This window comes from Zerene cesonia, chromosome 1 (genome assembly GCF_012273895.1).
Source record: "Zerene cesonia ecotype Mississippi chromosome 1, Zerene_cesonia_1.1, whole genome shotgun sequence".
Classification (NCBI taxonomy): Eukaryota; Metazoa; Arthropoda; class Insecta; order Lepidoptera; family Pieridae; genus Zerene; species Zerene cesonia.
Window position 1 is genome coordinate 7728213 of NC_052102.1, and position 10505 is coordinate 7738717.

General features: G+C 34.3%; 2 protein-coding genes across 5 annotated transcripts in view; one reads left to right on the forward strand and one right to left on the reverse strand.

Moving 5' to 3' along the window:
- LOC119829507 (zinc finger protein 845-like) overlaps positions 1 to 7731 on the forward strand; it is a 41887-nt gene extending 34156 nt beyond the window's left edge. For 2 of the 4 annotated variants that reach the window (XM_038352080.1, XM_038352072.1), the window contains exons 2-4: positions 2117 to 3510; positions 3759 to 3933; positions 4280 to 7731. In XM_038352080.1, coding sequence (XP_038208008.1) covers positions 2120 to 3510; positions 3759 to 3933; positions 4280 to 6838 — 4125 coding nt within the window. In that variant the 5' untranslated portion in view covers positions 2117 to 2119 and the 3' untranslated portion in view covers positions 6839 to 7731. Of the gene's footprint in view, positions 1 to 31; positions 1047 to 2116; positions 3511 to 3758; positions 3934 to 4279 lie in introns of those variants that run through there. The other 2 variants (XM_038352054.1, XM_038352063.1) reach the window with 2 other exon arrangements.
- Positions 7732 to 7810: 79 nt separating this feature from the next.
- Positions 7811 to 9199, reverse strand: LOC119829532 (transcription elongation factor S-II). The gene is made up of 2 exons (XM_038352091.1): positions 9018 to 9199; positions 7811 to 8801 (listed from the first exon to the last, which is right to left on the reverse strand). Exons 1-2 carry the CDS (start codon positions 9084 to 9086, stop codon positions 7989 to 7991), a joined length of 882 nt encoding a protein of 293 aa, XP_038208019.1. The 5' UTR covers positions 9087 to 9199; the 3' UTR covers positions 7811 to 7988.
- Positions 9200 to 10505: the final 1306 nt, after the last annotated feature.

Consider the following 10505-nt stretch of genomic DNA (forward strand, 5'->3'; position numbering starts at 1 on the left):
TCACGCGGTGCACCACCCCGCGACCCCTCACCTCTCCCGCGCGCCCCGGTCTCACGTCTCGGAACGTTTAACCGACTTCGACCATTGTTTTGTTGCAGCGGAGTATGCTACAACAGATGTCCTTGCCGCCGAGCGCACAAGCTGGCGAGATCTCGACTCACGTGCGCTCCGTTGAAGGCCGAATGTTAGGTGATGCCTCATCGGAGGCCTCTTCAGACGCCGCGGAAGACATTGAATTGCCGGATTGTAAAATAAAGAGGAATTATAGCTGCACTAAATGCAAATTTTATACGCAAAACCCACGCGCGTATCTCTTGCATTCGCGGGACGTTCACTTTGAAAGAATTAAAATTTATGAATGTCCGTATTGTATTTATGCTTCGCGTCATAATCAAAAACTGATAAGGCACGTAAAAATGGTACACGAGATGCCTTCTCATTTAAAATTGGAGTCTGATATTAACAACTCAGCATCTCCTGAGAAACCGGAGCCAAAAGTTGAAAACATGGAAGATTTACTCGAAGAGATAGAGGAAATAGATGACGTACAAATAGACCTCGAGGACTGCAACGATGAATCATTTGATCGCAACCACTTTTCTGAAGAACAGAACATGCCTAGTAATAACAAGAAGGAATCAAAAACAAACAATAAATTCTATACCTGCCAAAAATGTAGTTACGTTACACATATAAAGACAAGATATACTAAACATGTTAAATATCACTCTTTGCCAATGATAAAGTGTACTGTGTGTGATTTCCGGACTCCTTACAAATGGAACTTGGATCGTCATATGAAGAACCACGGTGGTGGTGGAAGCTTCCACTGCACGGTATGCAACTTCACAACCGATATCAGACAAAGTATGACTGTTCACGAGATAAATCATCACTCGCCACATGCGGGAATAGCGAGGTCAAACTGCCGCCGCAATCGGGTGGGCGGCAGTGACCTGACGATTGGAGCGGATGATATGGATGAGGATTCGCTGATTATGAAAGAGGAAGAGAGTTGTGACTCGCAGTCGTCGCCGTGTGCGTCGGTAAGTGTCGGAATTAGTGCAGAAGCGCGTCCTGCGAGGCCGCAGCGGCGGTGACGTCACACACTTATCAACGCAGTACCTACTGTGGTGTGATTACGCTGCTGGGCTCCGCACGGCTCTCGCGCACTCTTGCATCATGCTTTCGTGTGTGCATGTTGTCTCCGCTTGTGTGACATGCATGAATCGATGTTTTTTTTATCATAGACAAACGCCTTCTTCTTATCAGATAATTTTTTGTAACGGCTTTTTAGATTTTATTTAACTTAATGATAATTAACAATTATTACGCTAGTATTGATTGTGAAGATAATGGAATGTAATGAACAATTTTACTTAATTTGTTGTACTCGTCGCAATCATAATATTATGATAAAATCCTCTGATTGACGTTAATTTTCATAAAGTTAGTAGTAGAGTAAAGAGCAATTATAATGATTTTGTAATTTATTAATAAATACAAAAGTTTTGTTTTAACGTATCCATTAAATTAAAAGGAAATAGTTGATAGTGAGAAAAAGAATACAAATTTGATGGAAAATAGTTGTAGTAATCAGGGCATGCACCGTAAATTATTTCATTTCAGCTATTTATTTTTGTTTCAAATATCGTAGACAACAGAAGATAAAATTTAAAACCGTTTATAATAATACATTTTTCTAAAAATTTAAACCGAATGTTCCGTTTTTTGCTTTGTTTACCTAACTTAGATAATTTTTGGAAGAACAATAAATAAGCATAATATATAAATAATCGAACAGTCGGTTTCAGTTACTTACTTATATGAATGTTGTAATTTAAATTACTTTTGAATAAAAGCAATCATTTAATTAGTTTGTTTCCTCTTTTATATTTGAATATAATTACCGCTTAGTACAGAGTAGCCAACCTTTACCAGCCCATTTATTTAAAAACTGATGTAATATCTCAGGGTTTGATACTAAGTTATAATCATTGTATCGCACTCAAAAAAAAAATTTATTTTATTTATTTTTGTTTACTTTAATATTTTACAGCAATATTGTAATGTTTATTAAGCTCGCTTATTTAATTTCCATTTTCTCTCTTTACAGGACATGGGTTTACAATATATGGGAAAAGACATGATCAATTGCAATAGTGATTCAAATGAAGGTACGACATCAGACATAGTGAAAGAAAACATGCATCTACCACATCATTCTCCACCCCAAACAACTTCCGATGAGATCAAAAAACAATGCAAAAAGATCCCCAGGCCTATACCGCAACTTATACCTCTTAATGCTTCCACTCCAAATCACAAGTCTCAAACAGGTGAACCACCTGCTAAGAAACTCAAAGAATCAGTGAGTCCAGAGGCTTTAGAAGATAACACTAAAGATAATTCAGGGATTGATATAACCTTAACACCTGTTAATAGCTTGCCAGGCAGAGAAGCTACCAACCGTAAAAAGAATGAGTCATTCTTTGACAAACTAAAAGAACGACTTTTAACAGAAACAGGAGAGGAAGGTTCACTAATATGTAAAAATTGTGGATTTGAGAGTAAATGCCTATCTGAACATTCTGTTCATGAAAAAACTTGTACAGTTCAGTCAAGTAGATCTTCAACTAATACATTACTTCAAAGTTTGAGTTCAACACGTTGCCAAAATTGTAGACATAGATGTAAGTCTAGCGCAGATTTAATCAATCATTTAAAAACGTGTGGAGGTATAAAAGGGAGCGACGAGAAAAATGTAGAAGCGCATAGTCACGATAGTAATGAAGCGGTTTTATCTTCTTTTGAGAAAGAAGTTGAACCCCATCCAATGGAAAATGTCGTATTTGTTTGGAATAATATTAATACTGATTCAAATAAATTCGATACTCCTCTTGGTATTAATATCAATGATGACTCTACACTGCCAGAAAATAAACACCTAGACCCCGATATTATCGATGATAATGAAACTATGAACTTATCGCCTAGCCAAGCAGTTGGAAAGAAAGTTTTCAAGTGTCCACACTGTATGTTTTGGGCATCCACTGCCTCAAGATTTCATGTTCATATAGTTGCACATCTGAATAGGAAACCGTTCGAATGTTCTTTATGCAAATATAAATCAAACTGGCGATGGGATATAACCAAACATATAAAATTAAAATCGGCTAGGGATCCAGACCACGCCGAAGCTAAAGTACTCATGACTGATGAAACAGGAAGGCGTAATTATAGCAAATATAATAAATTTTTAGCAATGCCCGTTCTAAATGATAAAGGAGAAAATGAATTTCATTATGTTGATCCACACACCCCAATGGACACGAACTTGGACGAAGATACACTGCAAGATATCGGTGATAATATGAATTCTCCATATGAAATGCAACCTCTTAATTTACAAACACAGCAAAATCAATACAGATATGATTCTGATAACTTAAATGCTAGTCTTAAAAAACCTAAAAAAACTATTTGGAAATGTAAAAAGTGCAATTACAAGTGAGTAATATTTTTTTTTGAATCTCATTCCTTACTATTCAGTATTCTAAATTGTGGCAGATCAATTATTGAATATAAACTTATATTGTTACGAATAAAACTTAGATTTTTTTCTTGTATGTGACAATTTAACTCAGTGTATAATCTATTGATTTAAAAATTCTTTAATGAATACTACGTACTAAGCAATGTCATTCCGTAGCATAAGTTATCCCTGAATTGTCTAAAAAAATGTATTAAAATTTCAGAGATTCCTCGAAAGAAGCCTTACTAGAACACGTGCGAGAACATTCTAGACCCGAAGATAGTTCTGGTGATATAAAAAGTCAACAAAAGAAGCCCGAAATTGCCATAGACCCAGCAGACTTGGCATATAGATGTGGGCATTGCAATCAACTATCTAATTGGAAACACGTCATACAAGTAAGTTGTTAAAACTACAATTATTTTATTTCGTTAGAAAGTTTAATTATATTAATGTGGAACTAAGTGAATATTGTCCGTTCCATTAAAACGTGTACGTTCTCACAGAATCCGTAAAAAAGGCAAAATAAGTAAAACTGCTTTAAAAGCTAACAGTCATCATGAAATTAATACAAATAACTGATTTGCTCGGATAATAGTGCGTTTTCTTATCAGGTTAACGCTTGGAAACTTAATAAACTTTTTATTGTTTGTGCTTGAGAGTATAAGTAATATGTATAATAAATGTAAATATGTTTTATCATAACAATTATATAATATAAAATAAAATTTTCCTAATTTTCAGAGACACTGCCGTTTGAAACACGATGGAATTATAAATGTCATAACTACATTAAAACCAAAACCGGATCCTAACGCAGCAGCTAACGAAATCAGTAGTGACAAGTGCTCAAAATGTCCGTTTTCAACTACCGACAAAAACTTGCTTGCGGCACATTTACAGCATCATCAACCTTCTCCCCAATCAATATTTAAATGCTATTTTTGTCCTTATTTCGTGAAAGATGAACAAGAACTCATACAACATTTGGTATTGCACGGTGTGAACGACCCTGAAGAATATATTTCAAAGGCTTTGGGAAGCAAATCTCCTCTGCCCGACCCGTTGAACTCCCAATTAAATTTTAATATATCGTCAACAGCTAAAAGACACAAATGTTCTGAATGTCCGTATGAAACTAATAGCAAGTCTCAATTTATGTATCACGAACAATTCCACCGCTACCCAACAGATACTGCATACAAATGCACAGAATGTAATTACAGTGTTTCCAAGAGACATTTACTCCATCAACATTTACGAGTTCATGGAATAGTCTCTAAAAAAGGTGAATCGGATATAGAGCTAGAGACAATGTCATCTAGTTCAATTCAAAACGAAGTAGACCAATCTAATGATACTGACGATATCCCTTACGTCTGGGTATCAGCCAAAGACGAGTTTCACAAAATGTACAAGTGCCGTTACTGTTCGTATGTCAATGCTCAAAAGTGTAAAATACCAAATCACGAACAAATTCATTTCATAGTTTTCGAAAATAGCGATATAACCGTATATAAGTGTTTGGAATGTAAATTTACCTGTGATAACAAAACTCGACTAGCTGATCATTCTAAATCTCATGGAGAAATATATGGTCGTATTTATTGTCCAGTCGATTTCGATATCCCAGATGAAGAGCAGATAGCTAAATTACGTAAGGTTATCGAAAAGGAAAAAAGCAGTAATCCAGAAGACGTTCCACGTGATGACGCAGTAACAGGGGAAAACAAGGACATTAAAACGATGTATTTCTGCCAAAAATGTCCCGCAAGATATTTTTCAGATAATGAACTCCGAATTCACGATAAGTTTCATGATTCAACGTTTCCGTATAAATGCAAGACGTGTGAATTCTCGGTACCGCAAGAAAGTGAACTCGAAGTTCATAATATTGTACACACGGATGAATATAATACCAAATCAAAAATGCTAAAGTTTATACATAAGGTGCACCCAGCCCATAAAGAACCTCGTATTCAATATCTTCATTGTCAAGTTTCATCAGAAGGCACATGGGTAGTTTCTAATCCAAGCAAAAACTTTGAGTACCCAGAAAGTACAAAGAAATCTGGAGACAACAAACACACTCCAAAACAATACTTCTGTAAGGAATGCCCAGCAAAATTCTTCAAAACTTCTGCATTAAACTACCACGTGAGTTTACACGGAGGGGAAGGGGACCATAAATGTAAAAAGTGCAGTTATACAGTAAAAAATATTGGAAACCTTGCAAAACATGAACTCTTGCACGAAAATGAAGGTAAAACTGGATGTGACTATGAATCTGGCGATGACATGGATTACAAAAATATTCCATTGTCGGGAACAGATTTATTCCAACGAAAAACTGAGGCCCAAAAACGAGTGCTTACGGATAAAGATAAGTTAGTTAAACCAAATGATCACTTCCCACCTGTATTGCAAGCCGACCCACAATTTGGGTATTTAATGCATGGTAATCCAGAATTCATCTATCCTACATATCTGAAAAACGGAAGACAAAAAGAAAAGAGGTACAAGTGCCACAAATGTCCTTCAGCATTCGAAAAGCGTGAACAATACAAAATTCACTTATCACTGCATGGTTCAAAACAACGATACAAATGTGAGTTGTGTGATTATTCAGTCAAATATTATGCAAATTATGTACAACATATGCGAAAACATCAAATGAATGATGAAGCACAGGCTGAAAGAAAAAAGGGTACAAATGGTTTGCCTGAAACCGAAGGTGACAACCTGGAAGGAAAACAGGATGACAAAGAAGAAAATATCAAATTAGCCATTAAAACTATGCCTAAAAGGCCAAAAAGTGATTTTCAACAATTTTCAATTAGTGATCAACAAACTCTTCGTTTACTGCAGCGAAAACGTTCTATTAACAGTAGCGAGATTATTGCAAACGATCCATCACCTACGAAGGATCGAAAAATACACATGTGTTTATTGTGTCCATATACAAATCAACGGCAAGATGCACTTCATAATCATTACAAAAGACACGACGAAACAGAAATTTATAATAGCAGTGGAGGGAACAACAAATGTTCATTCTGTGATTTGGTTGTAATACAATCACATTTCCTCAGAGAACACTTAAAAACTCATTTCCATTATATGAAGAATTTAGTATCAGAATGCTTTATTGCTAACGAAGATGTAAGCTTTACTATAAATAAATTAGATGTAGATGAAGATCAGACTGAAATGAAAATTGATATCCAACAGAAAAGAATACAATGTAATGGGGAAAAAACGTTTGTCAAAATTCAAACTGGTGAAGTACTGGGAGAATCATAATGTGTGTTTATATCATACATTTTATATCAAAGTGTAGAATTATATTGAATGTTAATTTGTTTTTTATATACTCTATAATTAGTCCTCACCTAAATTTATATATCATCAAGTGATGTTGTTTTCGATTCGCCAAAGTGTAACTTGCCATCTTAGAAAATAGAATAGACAAAACATGAGACCGACAAAGTTTATTAATCTTAATAAATACTAGGGCCAGTAAATGTTTTTGTAGTTTTTAATAAAACTTTTAAACGTAACGTATGCAAAGTTTATATTTGTAGGAATTTTGAATTTTTCTAACAATGCTAATTTCATAAAACTTTATCAGTTCTGTTAGACTCTTAAATAAAAGATTTGTAAATTAGACAAAGGTATGACCCTGAAATAATGCCATTTCAATTTGTTTATAATGTTTAATTATTATGACTACATAAGTCTGTAGATATTTTATTTTATTTAATCTTACGAAGTTTTTGCTTTACTGTAAGCAGTGATTTGTTAGTCCATTGTCTACAGTTTTATATCTAAACACATATAATATTATGTATAATATCACTGTTTTTAATCCAGTTTAAAGCAAAACTTTATAAGCAAATAAATTATTTGATTTTAATGTTTATAATATTTTGCATACTAGTAACAACATAAATTAATAGAACAATGTTACTTTTAAATTTTAAAGTGGACAATAAGAAATAACCAAATTGTTATTAGTTTCTATATTGAGTATATCTCTACTTAAAACTATTTTACTTAATATTATGTATAAATAGTTTAAGATGTTATAAGCAAAACTAAAATTATGTTAATTTTAATTTAGAACTAAAATTTTGTCCTAAAGGACACATTCCCATTGTCACAAACAAATTTGACAAAATAAACATGTGATGAGACATCTTCTTTTAATCATCCTAAAATATTGTAAAATCCTGTCAATAAATAAGAAATCAAAGAAATAAAAAGGAAAATTGACTTAAAGCATTTAATTTATTATACTAAGGATTCCTTATCTACTAAACATGATTTCATAGTCAATGACAGTAGTAAGGTCATACAATCATGGGAATTAATAAAATAGGTTGTAGAATGAATATCCTGATACAAGTGTACCATCTGAAAAGATACAGCAAGTATACCATTAAAAGCAGTCTTAACAGAACTTCCAGCGATTACCACACTCATTGCAGAGCACAAAGGTAGTCATAGGTTCATCAGAACTCCTGGTCTGTAGCTGATTATATGTGCAGTTCTTCTTTTTGCATTTTCCACATTTTAACATTTCGGTCTTAGTACCCTGTACAGTAGCAAGTTGAGCATCATCAATTGCCTCCTTGATAAATTTCTCCCTGAGTTTCTTCATCTCATCACTGGCCATTTCTTCAGGGGTCATTTTGGCCAAACGAGCAGCAGAAATCACCCCATTCAAGTAGTTAGTTCTTAGCGTAGGATTTTTAGGATCTTTCAAGTTGGCCACCCTGGAACGCACTCTGTTTTTATATCTCATATCAGTGTTCTTGAATTCAGCATAAATACATTCTTCCAGCTCTTCTGCAAGTTCTTCTGGAGTGGCACATGAGTTAGAAGTATTTCCATCAACTTTTAGAGCCTGTGTAAGAAGTTCCCGGCATTTTAATCTTACTGCATCAGTTGTATTGGATTGTGGTGGGAATGATGCTGGCAGTTTTTTCTCTTTCTCTTTATCATCTTTCTTATCCTTGTCTTTGCTTGAATCTTTTTTTGACTTGGAGTTTGATGAGCTTCCGGACTCTTTGGATGGAGTGCTGGGAGACAAAAACTTTTTCCAATTTTTGATAAGAGTTTTGCATAGAGATATTACCTCTTCATCCTTACTGGATTTACGCAAAGCATTAACAGTCATACCTATTCGCGTTTTAGTCAAAACATCCAAATTTATAGCCATTGTTTGCAATGATTTGAGTAGCTCTAACGCTTCTTCCTGACCCTAGAACAAAAGACGATATATCTAGATGAAAATGACTTAAAGTATTTAGACGATGTAGAATGAAAACTAGTAGAAATTATGCCAGAGATATTATTAATAGGGATAACTCATCTTTCCAATACCTTTAAAAAGATTTATCTTTATTTGGGGTAAATAGATGGTATTGTCGGCACAATTAATATACCGCGCTATTGCTGTGTGTAGCTGTGAACCTACCGTTCCGTCATCCGAAGTCATTTTAGTTAATTTCTTTTGTATTTTCATCACATCTTCCTGGACACTCATTTTGCTTATATTTTGCTGAAATCAACTTCCCGCCTAATTCAGCAAACAATTTACGAAAAATATTGATAAATCGTCCACCATACCCGCCGAGCATAGACTAAAGAGAATGACATTTAGTGCAATAAATCTTGAATACAAAGTCTAAGTCTATGGTTTAATAATAATAAAAAATCTAAAATATTTATATTATTTTCTTTCATTTAAAATAAAGTTCTTTTGTTCTTATGATTTAATTAATTAACGTTTACACTTTACATTATTCAAATATAAATATAAGAAAACTAGTGACATCTATTGTTGAGTCGATGCTATTTGACGGTTGCTATAATAGTGGAGATTATAAATAAAGGTGAATCTTATTTTTTTAAATATATGGATAGCAACTTTAAGTATAGTAGTGAATATCGTGTTTCCTTCTGGGGTATAGAGTAAATACATTAAGCATCAGCAGGGAGGCAAAGCAATTTATATCCAAAGAATAAAGTGGGAGCCCATTATTAAAACTTTGCTATCCGTCTGTATGTCCCACCTCCCCTTCCCCCCACGCTACGTCACTTAATTGTGAGCAGCCTTCTCAAGAAGCTTTTTTGATAGGACACATGCTAGGACGGACATTGCTTTTTGCGACGTCTTAATGTAGTACTAATTCCAGTATCTGAAATTAGTGGTGCTTGATGACCCATATAGTATTTATTCTGTCTATGTCTAAGTATCTCTCAGGTCCGGTATAACGAATTATAATGTTTTTTCATTGGACGTTGATATTTTTCTTTTGCATAGAACGCAATGCAATATCTATTAAGAAAATAGCACATAATTATATTGTTTTTCTTCATTTGGTTACGCGTATTAGTGTAATCTAAATGACTGAATGAATGTATAATAAGTAAATTGCAAAATAAATAAAATAATGAATTATTATAAAAACACATTAAAATTCTTAGATAAGATGTAAAATTAACAGGTACCTACCTATATTATAATCATCATCAGCTCATATTAATTGTTCTTACTGCAGGGACACAGTCCCACTGTGAGTTCAGGCCATAATCCACTTCGATGGCCAAGTGCGATTTAGCATATATAGTGACTTACAACTTTTTGATTCTTGTTTCCTCACAATATTTTACTTCGCCGTTTCGAACAGTGGTGGTGTGGATAATGTGTACATAAATTGAAAAATCTATTTTTTTATTCCACGGTCGTCTGGTGTGTAACCTCCACTGTATTCCGTCGAGCCGCTTTTTAGACGGGCTCGCGGGTGTTGCTTGGTATTCATTCGTAACTACCACTGTTCTTCTTACCACCTAGCTATAATAACTATATATTAATAAGAAACACGGGGGCGGCTCTAGCTCGTGTAGGGCTCGTGTTCTATGAAACCCTGGCGCCCCCTAGACCTGACATATTTATCTTATA

Coding starts and splice junctions, on each gene's coding strand:
- LOC119829532 (XM_038352091.1), bottom strand. CDS start 9,086: ATGAGTGTCCAGGAAGATGTGATGAAAATACAAAAGAAATTAACTAAA. Junction 8,802..9,017: donor TGACTTCGGATGACGGAACG/GTAGGTTCACAG, acceptor CTTTTGTTCTAG/GGTCAGGAAGAAGCGTTAGA.